Source organism: Mandrillus leucophaeus, unplaced genomic scaffold, assembly GCF_000951045.1.
Source record: "Mandrillus leucophaeus isolate KB7577 unplaced genomic scaffold, Mleu.le_1.0 Scaffold384, whole genome shotgun sequence".
NCBI lineage: Eukaryota > Metazoa > Chordata > Mammalia > Primates > Cercopithecidae > Mandrillus > Mandrillus leucophaeus.
The window spans coordinates 1,923,909-1,940,736 of record NW_012104076.1 but is presented as its reverse complement, the minus strand read 5'-3'; the positions used below and the strand labels follow the sequence as shown (position 1 = coordinate 1,940,736).

General features: G+C 36.8%; 1 protein-coding gene across 2 annotated transcripts in view; it reads right to left on the bottom strand.

Annotated features, from left to right (window-relative positions):
• Window positions 1-16,828, bottom strand: part of CCDC171 (coiled-coil domain containing 171) — a 425,369-nt gene that overhangs the window by 56,596 nt on the left and 351,945 nt on the right. For both annotated transcript variants that reach the window (XM_011990859.1, XM_011990858.1), the window contains one exon: window positions 1,904-2,056. In XM_011990859.1, coding sequence (XP_011846249.1) covers window positions 1,904-2,056 — 153 coding nt within the window. The remainder of the gene's footprint in view (window positions 1-1,903; window positions 2,057-16,828) is intronic.

Genomic DNA, 16,828 nt, shown 5'->3' with positions numbered 1-16,828 from the left:
AAAACCATTACACAAGTTTATTATTTTTACAACAGTGATTCTGAACTAAGTGAGCACACATCCTGTCCAGACATGGAATTGGGCAGCATTTTCCTAAAAGGATACATCAGAATCACCTGGGGGAATTTTTCACATTCTAGAGATGAAAAATCACTACCAGGTGAACCACCTCTTCTAAATGAAACGATGAGTGTATCCTGCAGATATGCTCAAAGGGGAAAAAATGTTGAAAAGTAGGGTTTTGGTATGATTGTGAAGTATATTAAACACACTTTCATTAAGTATCAGTAGCATAACAATTGGTAAAAACTGAACCCACGGAGAAACAATTTCACCTTACCAAGTTCGGTCTTCTTAAAATACAAGTAATTGTTTTCATATTAAATAATAGTAAAAAGTAATAAACAATAGTACATCTCAACAAAGCTGATACAACTTAAACAGTATAATGTAAAATTAATCAATCAAATCAGAGACAGCAAGAAGAAATGTGAAAAAGGCTAGAATAAATTCTAGATATTCCAGAATTTTAAAAAGTTTCCTCTTCATTTTAATTTCTCTTGGTGGAGGTTAAATTTACTAATCTCTCATTAATAAATTAACAAAGTCACTTTAAAAACTGAACTCACAACTCTGGTCCCAAATAATCGCCTTTTTACATTTATTGGATAAATTACTCGCACTTTTCACTCAATAAATATTTATTGAGTAGCTACTATGAGCCAGACTGCTCTTGGAACTGGAATGTCTTCACAGAAATGAAGCAAACACTGAAAATTGCTTTTCTTTATGGAACCTACATTCTACTGAGGAAGGAGCAAACAAACAATAAGCAAATAAATAAAATGCACCATATGTCAGTTTGATGATAACTGCTAGAGGGAAAAAAATAAAATAAGAAAGGTGGAAGGTAGACAGGAAATATGGGGCAAAAGAGAAACAGAGAGAGACAGAGAGCTTTTCAGGGGGCAGGGAGGGTTCATGGTTGTGATTTTGAATACCCTAGTTACAAAGACTTTATTTGGACGCTGGCACTTGAGCTAAGACCAGAAGGTGAGGAATCAGACCACAGCCATGCATCTATTTGTTTTAACACTGTTTTTCTGTTGAATGTAGCATTTGAAGTGGGTCAATAGCTGAATAGCAAAATGATACTGTTTTTCTTTATAAGTCACTGTAATTAAACCAAAAAAAAAATTAAAAAGACATTCCAATTATTTGTAACTTTGTGAATCTACTGTTGACATATCAGCCTTTTGAGGGAAAGTTTAAATGTTTACTTATTCCTTTAAGTCACAAAACATTCATTTTTTAAAACTCCCCAAACATATATTTCAAGTGTAGAATTTTTTTTTTTTTTTTTTTTTTTTTAGTGTTACGTGAGCCCAAATTTCATCATGGGCTAAAATTTTAAGACATGAAAATAGCTGCTGAAACTGAATTTTAATCATATAGATGAATCACAACATGCATCTGTAGCTAGGCATGTATTATGGATAAGTCTAGTTTTCTACAGAGAATAATCACATGTTCTAATTACCATTTTGGTTATACGCATAATTAATAATATTCTGTCTTAATGGGACACACTGAATCTTCAGACAGTTGCAAGCTTTAACTATGCATACTGCCAAATCCAACTGTCAGCTGCACTGCCAAACACAAAGGAATCTTGATGTAGTGTTTTAGCATTGATAACAATATGCATATCTTTATACATAATACCATGAAAAAATTAATTGCTTTTCTTCCGTCAAATTTTTCTCCACACAAATAATTTTATGTCACTTGACCATTTACCCTAAATTACATATATTGGCAAATGATCTTATGAACATTAAAAACATAAATGTAAACATAACCCAAGATTCAAGGAGTTATAAAAATTATAACAAGGACTTACTGATTGTAAACTTGCATTTTCACGTAAACAAGCTGTGTGAAGTTCTGATTTTAAGGCCGCGATGTGACTTCGATGAGATGTCATTTCCTTCTCTAATGTTGTGATTCTAGTGCTTGCAAGCTGGTAGACATCCATGAAACTTTTAATCATAGCCTTAAGAAATAAAAATAATGTCACATATAATTCAAATAAATATGTCCCCAAAGGAGAATTTCCATAATTTGAAAGCAAAACCATTAAAATTTTAAAATAAACAACTTTTCATCTTTCTTTAAAATAATAAAGCTAAACTTCACATTTTATATTGAGAACAGTGACTATTTTAAGAAAGTTTGTGAGAAAATAATTGAGACTTCATTCCAGAGTATTTATTTAAATAAGATGTACTTTGATCTATTGTGCTTAAAATTTAGGATGTGGTTTCAAAAGATGGCATGGTTATTTTCTGTAGTAAAGTTAAATTCAAGTTGCAATTTGACCTAAATTTCAATCTTAAGAGAGGTGCAATCTTAATGGGTATACGAACAAGATATTTCAAAATAAGCTGAGTTAGTAAAATTTTTAATCCACCTAAAAAACAAATGTTTTGAAACAAAAGGAGTTAAAATAATCTTGTGATTTTTAAGAGTAAATGTGATTCCTATTTTGTAAGAAAAGTATAATTATGTTGATTCATGTAACACAGAAATGCCGTCACACTGGACTATACATAATAAAACAATTAACATAAGCAAGTTCTGGTAACTTATTATCTCCTCTAAACAGTACCATATTTAGGGAATTGTTGGATCACACTTTAATAATATTTTATAGACTTTTTCTTCTAAAGCAATTTGTAATGAATTTTAAGTACAGGATACTATTATGCCTTTTTTTAAAAGGCTTTCAAAATAACTCAAATATAGCAAAATAAAGCCCATATTTCAAAGACATTTTCAAAAATATTATATTGTTTATAAGAAAAATGTTCCTACAATAGCCACAACTTAGTATAATGGTAGACAGTGTGAGAATTTGCAAATTACATTCTATCTTAAGGTTATGGATTAGGAAAGCTTTGAGAAATTATATATTTGAATAGTTGTGAATACATGTGAAAAATAATTTAGTGAACAAAGAAAGTGTAAGAAACAATGTAGAGAATGTATGCAAAATAGAGGTAAGTTAGTTACTTGCAGGTAAGTAAGAAAATTCAGATCTTTTGGCCTAATAAATTCTTATTTGCCCTCAAAAATCCAGCTCAGATCTTTTTCAAGAATCCTCTTGTGAGCCCAAAAAAGGCAGTGTTAACTTCTATCCTGTTTTTCTGTGGATCCTTCATGCCTGCTTCCACTGTTGCATTTATTGCTTTAATAGAAATGTATTAGTTTACATGTTTATCTTCTTTACTAGACTGAGGAGCTACTTAAGGCCAGATACTGTGCCTATACCTATCTGGAGCTTCAGGGATAGTGAGTGCTTGTTTGAATGACTGCTTGAATTAACAACTGTTTTGAAGAATGAATGAATTAATTAATTCATTAAAGAAAAATTAGAAAGATAAAAACCATAAGATGAAACTATATATTGTTACAAAATACTTTCTAGGAAAGGGTGATGATGTTTGGGAAAGTACATAATCTTAACACCTAAACAAATGAATAAATTATTAATGATACTCTGTTCAAGTTGAAAAAAAGCAGAAGCATAACTATAGGCTAGGCATAAAAGGGTGAAGTACACAAATGGGAATTTATTAACCAACACCACATAAGCATTATATGACTTCTTACCTGGGAATATCTGACATATCCTAACCTATCTTCCTGTGAATCATTTCAAGGTAAGTTTACAGCTAATACTAATACAAAACATACCCCTGCATCTCAAAAGTATGTGAAAATCAGAAACTTGAATTACGTCTGTTTCTTCCTATGTTAAGTCTCTCTCAATTCTTTTAAATTCATGTATCTTCTCTATTGAGATAGTGAACCAGAAATCACAAGTCCCGGGGTTTTTTTCTTTTTTCTGATTCTTACTTTGATTCAACTCTATGTTGTTGGGAAATGCCACATAATCCCTCTGAGCCTCCATCTCCTCCCTCTATAAAATGAGAAAAAAGAGTCGTTTTCTTGTCTACTTCCAAAACTGTTGTAAGGCTCAGAAAATTAAAATAGCTAATGTTTATTAGGTATTTACTGAAGTGTAGGGACCATGTAAGCATATTACATGCTTAATTTCATTTATCTTTACAGTAACCAAATGGAGTAGATACTTTTTCAACCTAGCTTTTCAGAGCAAAACACAAGAGCTTGGAGGGATTAAATAACTAGTCCAAGTTTACAATTAGTTGGAAAATAGTCAGGATACAAATCCAAGTATTTCTCATGCAAACCCATTCCTTAACCCTTCAACTATATTGCATTTAATATAAGAAAGCACTCTAAAAATGGTAAACTATTGAATTTCATTGTAGTAGTATTACTATTATTCTATTTTCAAATTCTCCATTAAAATATAAATGAGACATTCTGAAATACATGGTTCTTATATATATACTTTTATTGTCTAAGGACCTAAAATGTATAAAAGGCTGAAACATGCATAAATGCTTATTGAATGATAAGAAAGTTCCCTTCCATCAGTAATGGGCTCCTGGATTATTATTTCACTGTAAGTCACAAGAGAATTGGCCTTTAATATTTTAGGATTAAAAGTTCCACATTTTAAAAGTTATCCCATTTTCTAAACTTGGAGAAACACATTTTACGAATTTCATCTTTATGACATTCTAAAAGGAATAAATAATACAAATGATATTCCATCAAATCTCCCTTTAAAAATAAATTTTTTGAGAAGTAATGTCAGAAATTTTATGTAGTGGATAACTCTTCCTTGATCTACTTTTAATAACTAAATTCTAATATTCAGTGAAATATTAATATAAACCACATATTACTTCTTTATAACACTAAAACGAATATAATAATCCAATTTTTCTTAGGATTTCAAATCTTAAACATTCCAACTCTCTTAAAGTAATATTTTCATTTGAGAGACAAAATAAAATTTGTATAATAATGCATATGATACTTTTTCAGAGCAGCAAGGTACAATGATCAATACAGAAAGCATGTTTCATGTTACTAATATGTATAAAATATACTATGCTCTTCTAAACAAAAGTCTCCTTCAAAATTTGAAGGTATGAGGAGTATCACTGAAAAGGCAATTATTCAAAGAAGCCACAGATCTTCTAAAGAATAAAGAATGTTAACTTCCAGTATTAAAAAGTGATTCAAACTATATAGCAAAACATACCAATGAAAAATTCAACTCTTTAATACGAAAGAAAGGTGCCAAGTTGGTACAAGAAATGGAAATGACAATCTGAATTAACTGAGGGAGTAGAAGAAAGAGGGAGTAAGCATCTACTGACCCTTGTATCAGTCTCCTAAAGTCTAACCCTCTACGACATATTCTGTTCCTTTATTAAAAGATCACATTATTTTACATTAGGAAACAATGATAGAACAGCATGATATTATATACAGCAAGTCCAGGATTTGAGAATTTATCCTATTGTCATCCTTGACCCGAGGGGGTTATTTTGACTATACTATGCAGTGAGAGCTGTATTTCAGTGGGACTCAGCTAGTATATGAAGAACAAAAGACAGTTTCTGAACAAGAAGAACTTTTGTTTTAGAGATAATCTATAGTATCTATAATTGACAGTAACAAGATGAGGGAATTTCAAACATAAAATTCCACATCTATGCATTTTTTAAAAGTATATGTGCATTAAAATATAAAAAGTTATGAGATACAAACAAGTGCACGTCACTTGAAGACTAGAACATCATTTATATAATTTGTTATGTACATATTATTAAGTAGTTTAGACTGACATCAAATTTGAACACCAGGAACAATGGGATTATTGGGGACCTGATACTAAGAGAAGAAGAAATTAGTGGAAAATATCATAAAGCCTACATGCCAAAATATCAAATCTTTTATCTACATTTTTGAGTAAATGGAAAGCAAAAACCTCTAATATTTTGACTTTAATTCATATAATTACAAACATACTTCATTTCCATATCTTATGTAAATATATTGTGTAAAACACATATGCCAGATATACTAAATATGTGAAATGTAATATGTTCTCACAAAATTAGGATAAAAATTCATACCTTATAACATTTTATAGAAATTAAATGAGTATTAATATGTGAAATAAGCTTAAACTACCTGGCATATAATAAACCCTCAGGTAAATATTATCTGTAATAATGATATCAAATTACTATTTTAGCTCATAAAAGAAGGTTTCAATATTTCTGAGAGGTGTAAATTATTAGACATAATATGAATATTTTAAATATAAAATATTTAAATATTTAATATATGTCTCTTTGATAATAAAAGTTACTATTTATTATGTCATTCCTAAAGAAGAAGATCTCACAATGATAACATGGTTACGCTCAACAAAATACTAGCAAATAGAATCCAACAGCACATCAAAAAGATAATACACTATAATCAGGTGAGATTTATTGCAGGAATGCAAGGATGGTTCAACGTATGTAAATCAACAAACATGATACATCACATAAACAGAATTAAGGACAAAAACCATATGATCAGCTCAATAGATGCAGAGAAGGCATTTGGTAAAATTCAGTATATCATCATGATAAAAATCTTCAAAGAGCTAGGCAGAGAAGGAATAGGCCTCAACATAATAAAGGGCCTATATGACAAATCCACAGTCAACATTATACTTAATGAAGCAAAGTTGAAAGCATTCTAAGAATTGGAACAAGAAAAGGATGTCCACTTTTTGCCACTTTTATTCAACACAGTACTGGAAGTCCTTGACAAAATAATCAGGCAAGAGGAAAAAATAACACATATCTTAATTGGAAAAGAGGAAGTTAAATTATCTCTGCTCACTGATGATATATTCTTCTATCTAGAAAATCCTAAAGAATCCACCAAAAAACACTTAGATTTGATAAATGCAGTAAAGTTTCAGGATGCAAAATTAATGTACAGAAATCAGCAGCATTTCCATACACCCATAATAATCTCCATAATAATCTACTTGAGGACCAAATCAAGAAGACTATCCAATTTACAATAGCTACAAAAAAAAAAAATAGAAATATATTTAACCAAGGATGGAAAGATCTATAAGTAAAACTACAAAACACTGATGAAATAAATTGTAGATAAGACAAACAATTGGAAAAATCTCCAATGATCATGAATTGGAAGGATTAATATCGTTAAAATTACCATATTGTTCAAAGCAATCTACAGACCCAATGCAATCTCTATCAAATTATCAATGTCATTTTTTGAAGAGTTAGAAAAAACAATGCTAAAATTCATATAAAACAAAAATAAAGGATTCCTGAACAAGATGGCTGAATAGGAACAGCTCTGGTCTGCAGCTCCCAGCAAGACCAATGCAGAAGGTGGGTGATTTCTGCATTTCCAACTAAGGTACCTAGTTCATCTCACTGGGGCTGGTTATACAGTGGGTACAGCCCACAGACGGTGAGCAGAAGCAGAGTGGGGCATTGCCTCACCCGGGAAGCACAAGGGGTCGGGGAACTCCCTCTCCAAACCAAGTGAAGCCATGAGGGACTCTGACATGAGGGATGACGCTGTCTGCCACAGATACTATGCTTTTCCCACAGTCTTCAAAACCCACAGACCAGGAGATTCCCTTGGGTGCCTACATTACAAGGGCCCTGGGTTTCAAGCACAAAACTAGGCGGCCATTTGGGCAAACATCAAGCTATCTGCAGGAGGTTTTTCTTTCATACCCCAGTGGCACCTGGAACCAGCAAGACAGAACCGTTTGCTCCCCTGGAAAGGGGCCTGAAGCCAGGGAGCCAAGTGGTCTAGCTCAGCGGATCCCACCCCCATGGAGTCCAGCAAGCTAAGATCCACTGGCTTGAAATTCTTGCGGCCAGCACACCAGTAAGAAGTCGATCTAGGATGCTCAAGTTTGGTAGGGGGAGAGATGTCCACCGTTACTGAGGTTTGAGAGGGTGGTTTTCCCTTCACAGTGTAAACAAAGCCACCAGGAAGTTCAGACTGGGCAGAGCCAACTGCAGTTCAGCAAAGCCGCTGTAGCCAGACTACCTCTCTAGATTCCTCCTCTCTGGGCAGGGCATCTCTGAAAGAAAGGCAGCAGCCCCAGTCAGGGGCTTATAGATAAAACTCCCATCTCCCTGGGACAGAGCACCTGGGGGAAGGGGCGGCTGTGGGCACAGTTTCAGCAGACTTAAACGTTCCTGCCTGCCAGCTCTAAAAAGAGCAGCAGATCTCTCAGCACAGTGCTTGAGCTCTGATAAGGGACAGACTGCATCCTCAAGGGGATCCCTGACCCCCCCATGACTTCTGACCGGGAGACACCTCCTGGCAGGGGTCAACAGACACCTCATACAGAAGAGCTCCAGCTGGCATCTGGCAGGTGCCCCTCTGGGATGAGGCTTCCAGAGGAAGGAGCAGGCAGCAATCTTTGCTGTTCTGCAGCCTCTGCTGGTGATACCCAGGCAAACAGGGTCTGAAGTGGAACCTCAGCAAACTCCAGCAGACCTGCAGAAGAAGGACCTGACTGTTAGAAGGCAAACTAACAAACAGAAAGCAATAGCATCAACATCAACAAAAAGAGCAACCATGCAAAAACTCCATCTGAAGGTGACCAACATCAAAAACCAAAGCTAGATAAATCCATGAAGATGAGGAAAAACCAGGGCAAAAAGCCTGAAAATTCCAAAAACCAGAATCCCTCTTCTCCTCCAAAGGATCACAACTCCTTACCAGCAAGGAAACAAAACTGGATGGAGAATGAGTTTGACAAATTGACAGAAGTGGGCTTCAAAAGGGAGGTAATAACAAACTCCTCTGAGCTAAAGGAGCATGTTCTAACCCAACACAAAGAAGCTAAGAACATTGATAAAAGGTTAGAGGAATTGTTAACTAGAATAACCAGTATAGAGAAGAACATAAATGACTTGATGGAGCTGAAAAACACAGCATGAGAACTTCGTGAGGCATACACAAGTATCAGTAGCCAAATCAATCAACCAGAAAAAAGGATATCAGAGATTCAAGATCGATGTAATGAAATGAAGTGTGAATATAAGAATAGAGAAAAAAGAATGAAAAGGAACTAACAAAGCCTCCAAGAAATATGGGACTATGTGAAAAGACCAAACCTATGTTTGATTGCTGTACCTAGAAGTGACAGGGAGAATGGAACCAAGTTGGAAAACACACTTCAAGATATTATCCAGGAGAACTTCCCAGAAGAACTTCTCCTGGCAAGACAGGCCAACATTCAAATTCAAGAAATATAAAGAACACCACAAAGATAATCCTTGAGAGGAGCAACCCCAAGACACATAATTCTCAGATTCACCAAGGTTGAAATGAAGGAAAACATGTTAAGTGTAGCTAGAAAGAAAGGTCAGGTTAAGAAAGGGAAGCCCATCAGACTAACAGCAGATCTCTCTGCAGAAACCCTACGAGCCAGAAGAGAGTGAGGGCCAATATTCAACATTATTAAAGAAAACAATTTTCAACTCAGAATTTCATATCAAGTCAAACTAACCTTCAAAAGCAAAGAAGAAGTAAAATCCTTCACAGACAAGCAAACGCTGAGAGATTTTGTCACCACCAGGCCTGCCTTACAAGAGCTCCTGAAGGAAGCACTAAATATGGAAAGGAAAAACTGGTACCAGCCACTGCAAAAGCAAACCAAAATGTAAAAACCATTGACACTATGAAGAAACTAATAATGCATCAACTAATAGGCAAAATAACCAATTAGCATCATGACAGGACCAAATTCATACATAACAATATTAACTTTAAATGTAAACAGGCTAAATGCCTCAATTAAAGGCACAGACTGGCAAATTGGATAAAGAGTCAAAAACTATTGGTGTGCTGTATTTAGGAGACCCATCTCACATGAAAAGACACACATAAGCTCAAAATAAAGGATAGAGGAATATTTACAAAGCAAATGGAAAGAAAAAAAAAACAAACCGGGTTGTAATCCTGGTCTCTGATAAAACAGACCAACAAAGATAAAAAAAGACAAAGAATGAAAGTAATCAATGCAGCAAGAAGAGCTAACTATCCTAAATATATACACACCCAAAACAGAAGCACTCAGATTCATAAAGCAAGTTCTTAGAGACATATAAAGAGACTTACGATCCCACACAATAATAGTGGAAAACTTTAACACAGAACTGTCAATATTAGACAGATGAACAAGACAGAGAATTAACAAGGATATTCAGGACTTTAACTCAGCTCTGGACCAAGTAGACCTAACAGACATCTACAGAACTCTCCACCCCAAATCAACAGAATATACATTCTTCTCAGAATCACACCGCACTTATTCTAAAATCAACCACATAATTGGAAGTAAAACACTCCTCAGCAAATGCAAAACAGAAATCATAACAGTCTCTCAGACCACAGTGCAATCAAATTAGAACTCAGGATTAAGAAACTCACTCAAAACCACACAACTACATGGAAACTAAACAACCTGCTACTGAATGATTACTGGGTAAATAACGAAATTAAGGCAGAAATAAATAAGTTCTTTGAAACCAATGAGAACAAAGACACAATGTACCAGAATCTGTGGGACACAGCTAAAGCAGTGGTTGGGGGAAATTTATAGCACTAAATGCCTACAAGAGAAAGCAGGGAAGATCTAAAATCAACACAATGAAAAGAACATCACAAAGAAAAGAACTAGAGAAGCAAGTGCAAACAAATTCAAAAGCTAGCAGAAGACAAGAAATAACTAAGATCACAGCAGAACTGAAGGAGATAGAGACACGAAAAACCCTTCAAAAACTCAATGAACCCAAGAGCTGTTTTTTTGTAAAGATTAACAAATATATAGACTGCTAGTCAGACAAATAAAGAAGAAAACAAATAAGAATCAAATAGACACAATAAAAAATCATAAAGGGGAGATCACCACTGATCCCACAGAAATACAAACTACCATCGGAGAATAATATAAACGCCCCTATGCAAATAAACTAGAAGATCTAGAAGAACTAGATAAATTCCTGGACACATACACCCACCTAAGACTAAACCAGGAAGAAGTCAAATCCCTGAATAGACCAATAACAAGTTCTGAAATTGAGGCAGTAATTACTAACCAAAAAAGCCCAGGACCAGACGGATTCACAGTTGAATTCTACCAGAGGTACAAAAACGAACTGGTACCATTCCTTCTGAAACTATTCCAAACAGCAGAAAAAGAGGAACTCCTCCCTAACTCATTTTATGGGGCCAGCATCATCCTGATACCAAAACCTGGAAGAGACACAACAAAAAAAGAAAACTTCAGGCCAATATCCCTGATGAATATCAATGTGAAAATCCTCAATAAAATACTGGCAAACCGAATCCAGCAGCATATTAAAAAGCTTATTCACCATGATCCACTCGGCTTCATCCCTGGGATGCAAGGCTGGTTCATTATATGCAAATCAATAAATGTAATCCATCACATAAACAAAACCAACGACAAAAACCACATGATTATCTCAATAGATGCAGAAAAGGCCTTCGATAAAATTAAACACCCCTTCATGCTAAAAACACTCAATAAACTAGGTATTGACGGAACATACCTCAAAATAATAAAAGCTATTTATGACAAACTCACAGCCAATATCTTACCAAATGGGCAAAAGCTGGAAGCATTCCCGTTGAAAACTAGCACAAGACAAGGATGCCCTCTCACCCCTCCTATTCAACATAGAATTGGAAGTTCTGGCCAGGGCAATCAGGCAAGAGAAAGAAATAAAGGGTGTTCAAATAGGAAGAGAGGAAGTCATTTATCTCTGCAGATGACATGACTGTATATTTAAAAAACCCCATCGTCTCAGTCCCAAAACTCCTTAGGCTGATAAGCAACTTCAGCAAAGTCTCTGGATATAAAATCAATGTGCAAAAATCACAAGCATTCCCATACACCAATAATAGACAAACAGAGAGCCAAATCATGAGCAAACTCCCATACGCAATTGCTACAAAGAGAATAAAATACCTAGGAATATAACTTACAAGGGATGTGAAGGACCTATTCAAGGAAAACTACAAACCACTGCTCAAGGAAATAAGAGAGGACATAAACAGATGGAAAAACATTCCATGCTCATGAATAGAAAGAATCAATATCGTGAAAATGGCTATACTGCCCAAAGTAATTTATAGATTCAATGCTATTCCCATCAAGCTACCACTGGCTTTCTTCACAGAGTTAGAAAAACGCTACTTTAAATTTCATATGGAACCAAAATAGAGCCCATATAGTCAAGACAATCCTAAGCAAAAAGAGCAAAGCTGGGCAGGGTGCGGTGGCTCACGCCTGTAATCCCAGCACTTTGGGAGGCCGAGACGGGCGGATCATGAGGTCAGGAGATCGAGACCATCCTGGCTAACACAGTGAAACCTCGTCTCTACTAAAAATACAAAAAATTAGCTGGGCATGGTGGCAGGCGCCTGTAGTCCCAGCTATTCGGGAGGCTGAGGCAAGAGAATGGCATGAACCCAGGAGGCGGAGCTTGCAGTGAGCTGAGATCACGCCACTGCACTCCAGCCTGGGTGACAGAGCAAGACTATGTCTCCAAAAAAAAAAAAAAAAAAAAAAAAAAAAAAAAAATTTAAATTAAAAAAAGAACAAAGCTGGAGGCATCATGCTACCTGACTTCAAACTATACTACAAGGCTACAGTAACCAAAACAGCATGGTACTGCTACTAAAACAGATATGTAGACCAATGGCACAGAACAGAGGCCTCAGAAATAACACCACACAACTACAACCATCTGATCTTTGACAAACCTGACAAAAACAAGTAATGGGGCAAGGATTCCCTGTTTAATAAATGGTGTTGGAAAAACTGGCTAGATATGCAGAAAACTGAAACTGCACCCCCTTCCTTACACCTTATACAAAAATTAACTCAAGATGGATTCAAGATTTAAATATAAGACCTAAAATCATAAAAACCCAAGGAGAGAACCTAGGCAATACCATTCAGGACATAGGCATGGGCAAAGACTTCACAACTAAAACACCAAAAGCAATGGCAACAAAAGCCAAAATTGACAAATGGGGTCTAATTAAACTAAAGAGCTTCTGCGCACCAAAAGAAACTATCACCAGAGTGAACAGGCAATCTACAGAATGGGAGAAAATTTTTGCAATCTATCCAGAATCTACAGGGGCTTAAACAAATTTACAAGAAAGAAACAACCCCATCAAAAAGTGGGCAGAGGATATGAACAGACACTTTTCATAAGAAGGCATGTATGTGGCCCACAAACATACAAAAAAAAGCTCATCATCAATGGTCATTAGAGAAATGCAAGTCAAAACCACAATGAGATACCATCTCCTGCCAGTTAGAATGGTAGTCATTAAAAAGTCAGGAAACAACAGATGCTGGAGAGGATGTGGAGAAATGGGAACACTCTGACACTGTTGGTGGGAGTGTAAATTAGTTCAACCATTGTGGAAGACACTGTGGCGATTCCTCAAGGATCTAGAACTAGAAATATCATTTGAACCAGCAATCCCATTACTGAGTATACACCCAAAGGATTATAAATCATGCTACTATAAAGGTACACGCACATGTTTATGTTTATTGCAGCACTGTTCACAACAGCAAAGACTTGGAACCAACCCAAATGTTCATCAATGACAGACTGGATAAAGAAAATGTGGCACATATACACCATGGAATACTATGCAGCCATTAAAAAAAGAATGAGTTCATGTCCTTTGCAGGGACAAAGATGAAGCCGGAAACCATCATTCTCAGCAAACTATCACAAGGATAGAAAACCAAACAGCTCATGAATAATGAGAACATATGGGCACAGGGAGGGGAACATCACACACCGGGGCCTCTCGGGCTGTCGGGGGCTAGGGGAGGGATAGCATTAGGAGAAATACCTAACGTAGATGACGAGCTGATGGGTGCAGGAAACCACCATGGCACACGTATACCTATGTAACAAACTTGCATGTTCTGCACATGTATCCCAGAACTTAAAAGTATATATATGTGTGTGTGTATATATACAGAGAGAGAGAGAGAGAGAGAGAGAGAGAGAGCCCTAATAGCCAAAGCAATCCTAAGCAAAAAGAACAAAGCTAGAGGCACCACATAACCTAACTTCAAATTGTACTACAAGGCTATCGTAACCAAAATAGCATGGTACTAGCACCAAACACACATATAGATCAATGGAACAGAATGGAGAACTCAAGAATAAAGCCGCATACCTACAGCCAACTGGTCTTTGACAAAATCAACAAAAACATACACTGGGGAAATTATACCCTATTGTTATACCAAAAAAAAACAGCTGCATTCATACGCCTGTTGTAGCACTATCCATAATAACAAAGATATGAAATCAACCTAAGTGTCCATCAACAGATGATTGGATAAAGAAAATGTGGGGGGGGTGTGTGTGTGTGTGTGTATATATATGTGTGTGTGTGTGTGTGTGTATATATATGTGTGTGTGTGTGTGTGTGTATATATATACACATACATATACATACACACACCATGTAATGTTACTCAGGCATTTACAAAAGTAAAATCATGTCTTATGCAGCCACATGGATATAATTAAAGGCCATTATCATAAGTGAAACAACTCAGAGACAGAAAGTCAAATACTGCATGTTCTCACTTATGAGTGGGAACTAAACAATGGCTACGCATGGATGTACAGAGTGGAATAACAGACACTGGAGACTACAAAAGGTGAGAAGGTGGTGAGGATATGATGTTCACTACTCACATGATGGATATACAAAAAGAGCAGACTTCACAACTATGCAATATTGCATATATTGCATGTACACACACACATGTGCATGAATGCATAAAAGCTGCTAAAAATGCTATCAGCTGAGAAGAATCCTGATTAATCGATAAGGAACAGAAAGTAGAAAGGATCACAAACAAACTTTTAGAAAAACCCTATTTAAAATAAGAGAGTACTTCTACAATGGTAACACCAACTACAGTTAGGCTTGAAGCTCAGCACAAACAGCTAGGAGACATGGGAGAAGGCCTTAGCCTTGATTTATTAATAACCCTAAAACATTTACTCTCAACAAAAAGTTGTTATTAATAACTTTTAGTGAAAGAAACATGATTGGATAGGCTTTATCATTTTTAAGGACTTGTATAACTCTTTCTGATATACTCAATTGGAGGCATAATTCTGATTCCCCATGCCCATTACCCATGATACATGGTTAAACAGGTAAATGCAAATGGAAGAAGTACACAGTTAGTTGTTGATATAGTTTGGATGTATGTCCCTGCCCAAATCTCATGCTGAATTGTAATCCCCAGTGCTGGAAGTGGGACCTGGTGGAAGGCATTTGGATCATGAGGGTAGATCACTCATGGCTTAGTGCTTTAAAAGAATGTGGCAGCTCCCTCTCCCCAACCCACCACTTGCTCCTACTTTCACCATGTGATGTGCCTGTTCCCCATTCACCTTCTGCCAGGATCTTCAGCTTCCTGAAGCTTCCCTAGAAGCCCACAGAATCATGAGTCAATTAAACTTCTTTTCTTTATAAATTACCCAGTCTCAGGTATTTCTTTATACCAATGTAAGAATGGCCTAATACAGTTGTGCTTACTAAATCAGGGCATTCATGTTTCAATACTACTTATCAATCAAACAAAAGTTTTAATTGAAATTTTGCGTAGAAAATTTCCAACTTCCCTGAATTAATCAATTACTCTTTAACAAAAACATGTTATATTAAATACTTTTTACATTTGTAACAAAGGTTAAAAAGACACTCTGGCTAGAAAATTACATTTCTAGGGCCGGGCACAGTGGCTCAAGCCTGTAATCCCAGCACTTTGGGAGGCTGAGACGGGAGGATCATGAGGTCAGGAGATCGAGACCATCCTGGCTAACACAGTGAAACTCCGTCGCTACTAAAAAAATACAAAAGGTGCGCCCAAGATGGCAGAATAGGAACAGCTCCAGCCTCCAGCTCCCAGCATAAGTGACACAGAAGACGAGTGATTTCTGCATTTTCAACTGAGGTACCGGGTTCATCTCACTGGGGAGTGCCGGACAATTGGTGCTGGTCAGCTGGTGCAGCCCAACCAGTGAGAGTTGAAGCAGGGCAAGGCATCGCCTCACCTGGGAAGCGCAAGGGGGAAGGGAATCCCTTTTCCTAGCCAAGGGAAACTGAAACACACACCACCTGGAAAATCGGGTAACTCCCACCCTAATACTGCACTTTACCAAGGGTCTTAGTAAATGGCACACCAGGCGATAATATCCCACACCTGGCCCAGAGGGTCCCACACCCATGGAGCCTCCCTCATTGCTAGCACAGCAGTCTGAGATCTAACTGCAAGGCAGCAATGAGGCCGGGGGAGGGGTGCCCACCATTGCTGAGGCTTAAGTGGGCAAACAAAGGCACTGGGAAGCTTGAATTGGGTGGAACCCACTGCAGCTCAAAGAGGCCAGCCTGCCTCCGTAGACTCCTCCTCTGGGGACAGGGCATAGCTAAACAAAAAGCAGCAGAAACCTCGGCAGAGGTAAATGCCCCTGTCTGATAGCTTTGAAGAGTGCAGTGGATCTCCCAGCATGGAGGCTGAGATCTGAGAATGGACAGACTGCCTGCTCAAGTGGGTCCCTGACCCCTGAGTAGCCTAACTGGAAGACATCCCCCACTAGGTGCAGACTGACACCTCACACCTCACATGGCAGGGTACACCCCTGAGATGAAGCTTCCAGAGCAAGAATCAGACAGCAACATTCACTGTGCAGCAATATATTCTATCTTCTGCAGCCTC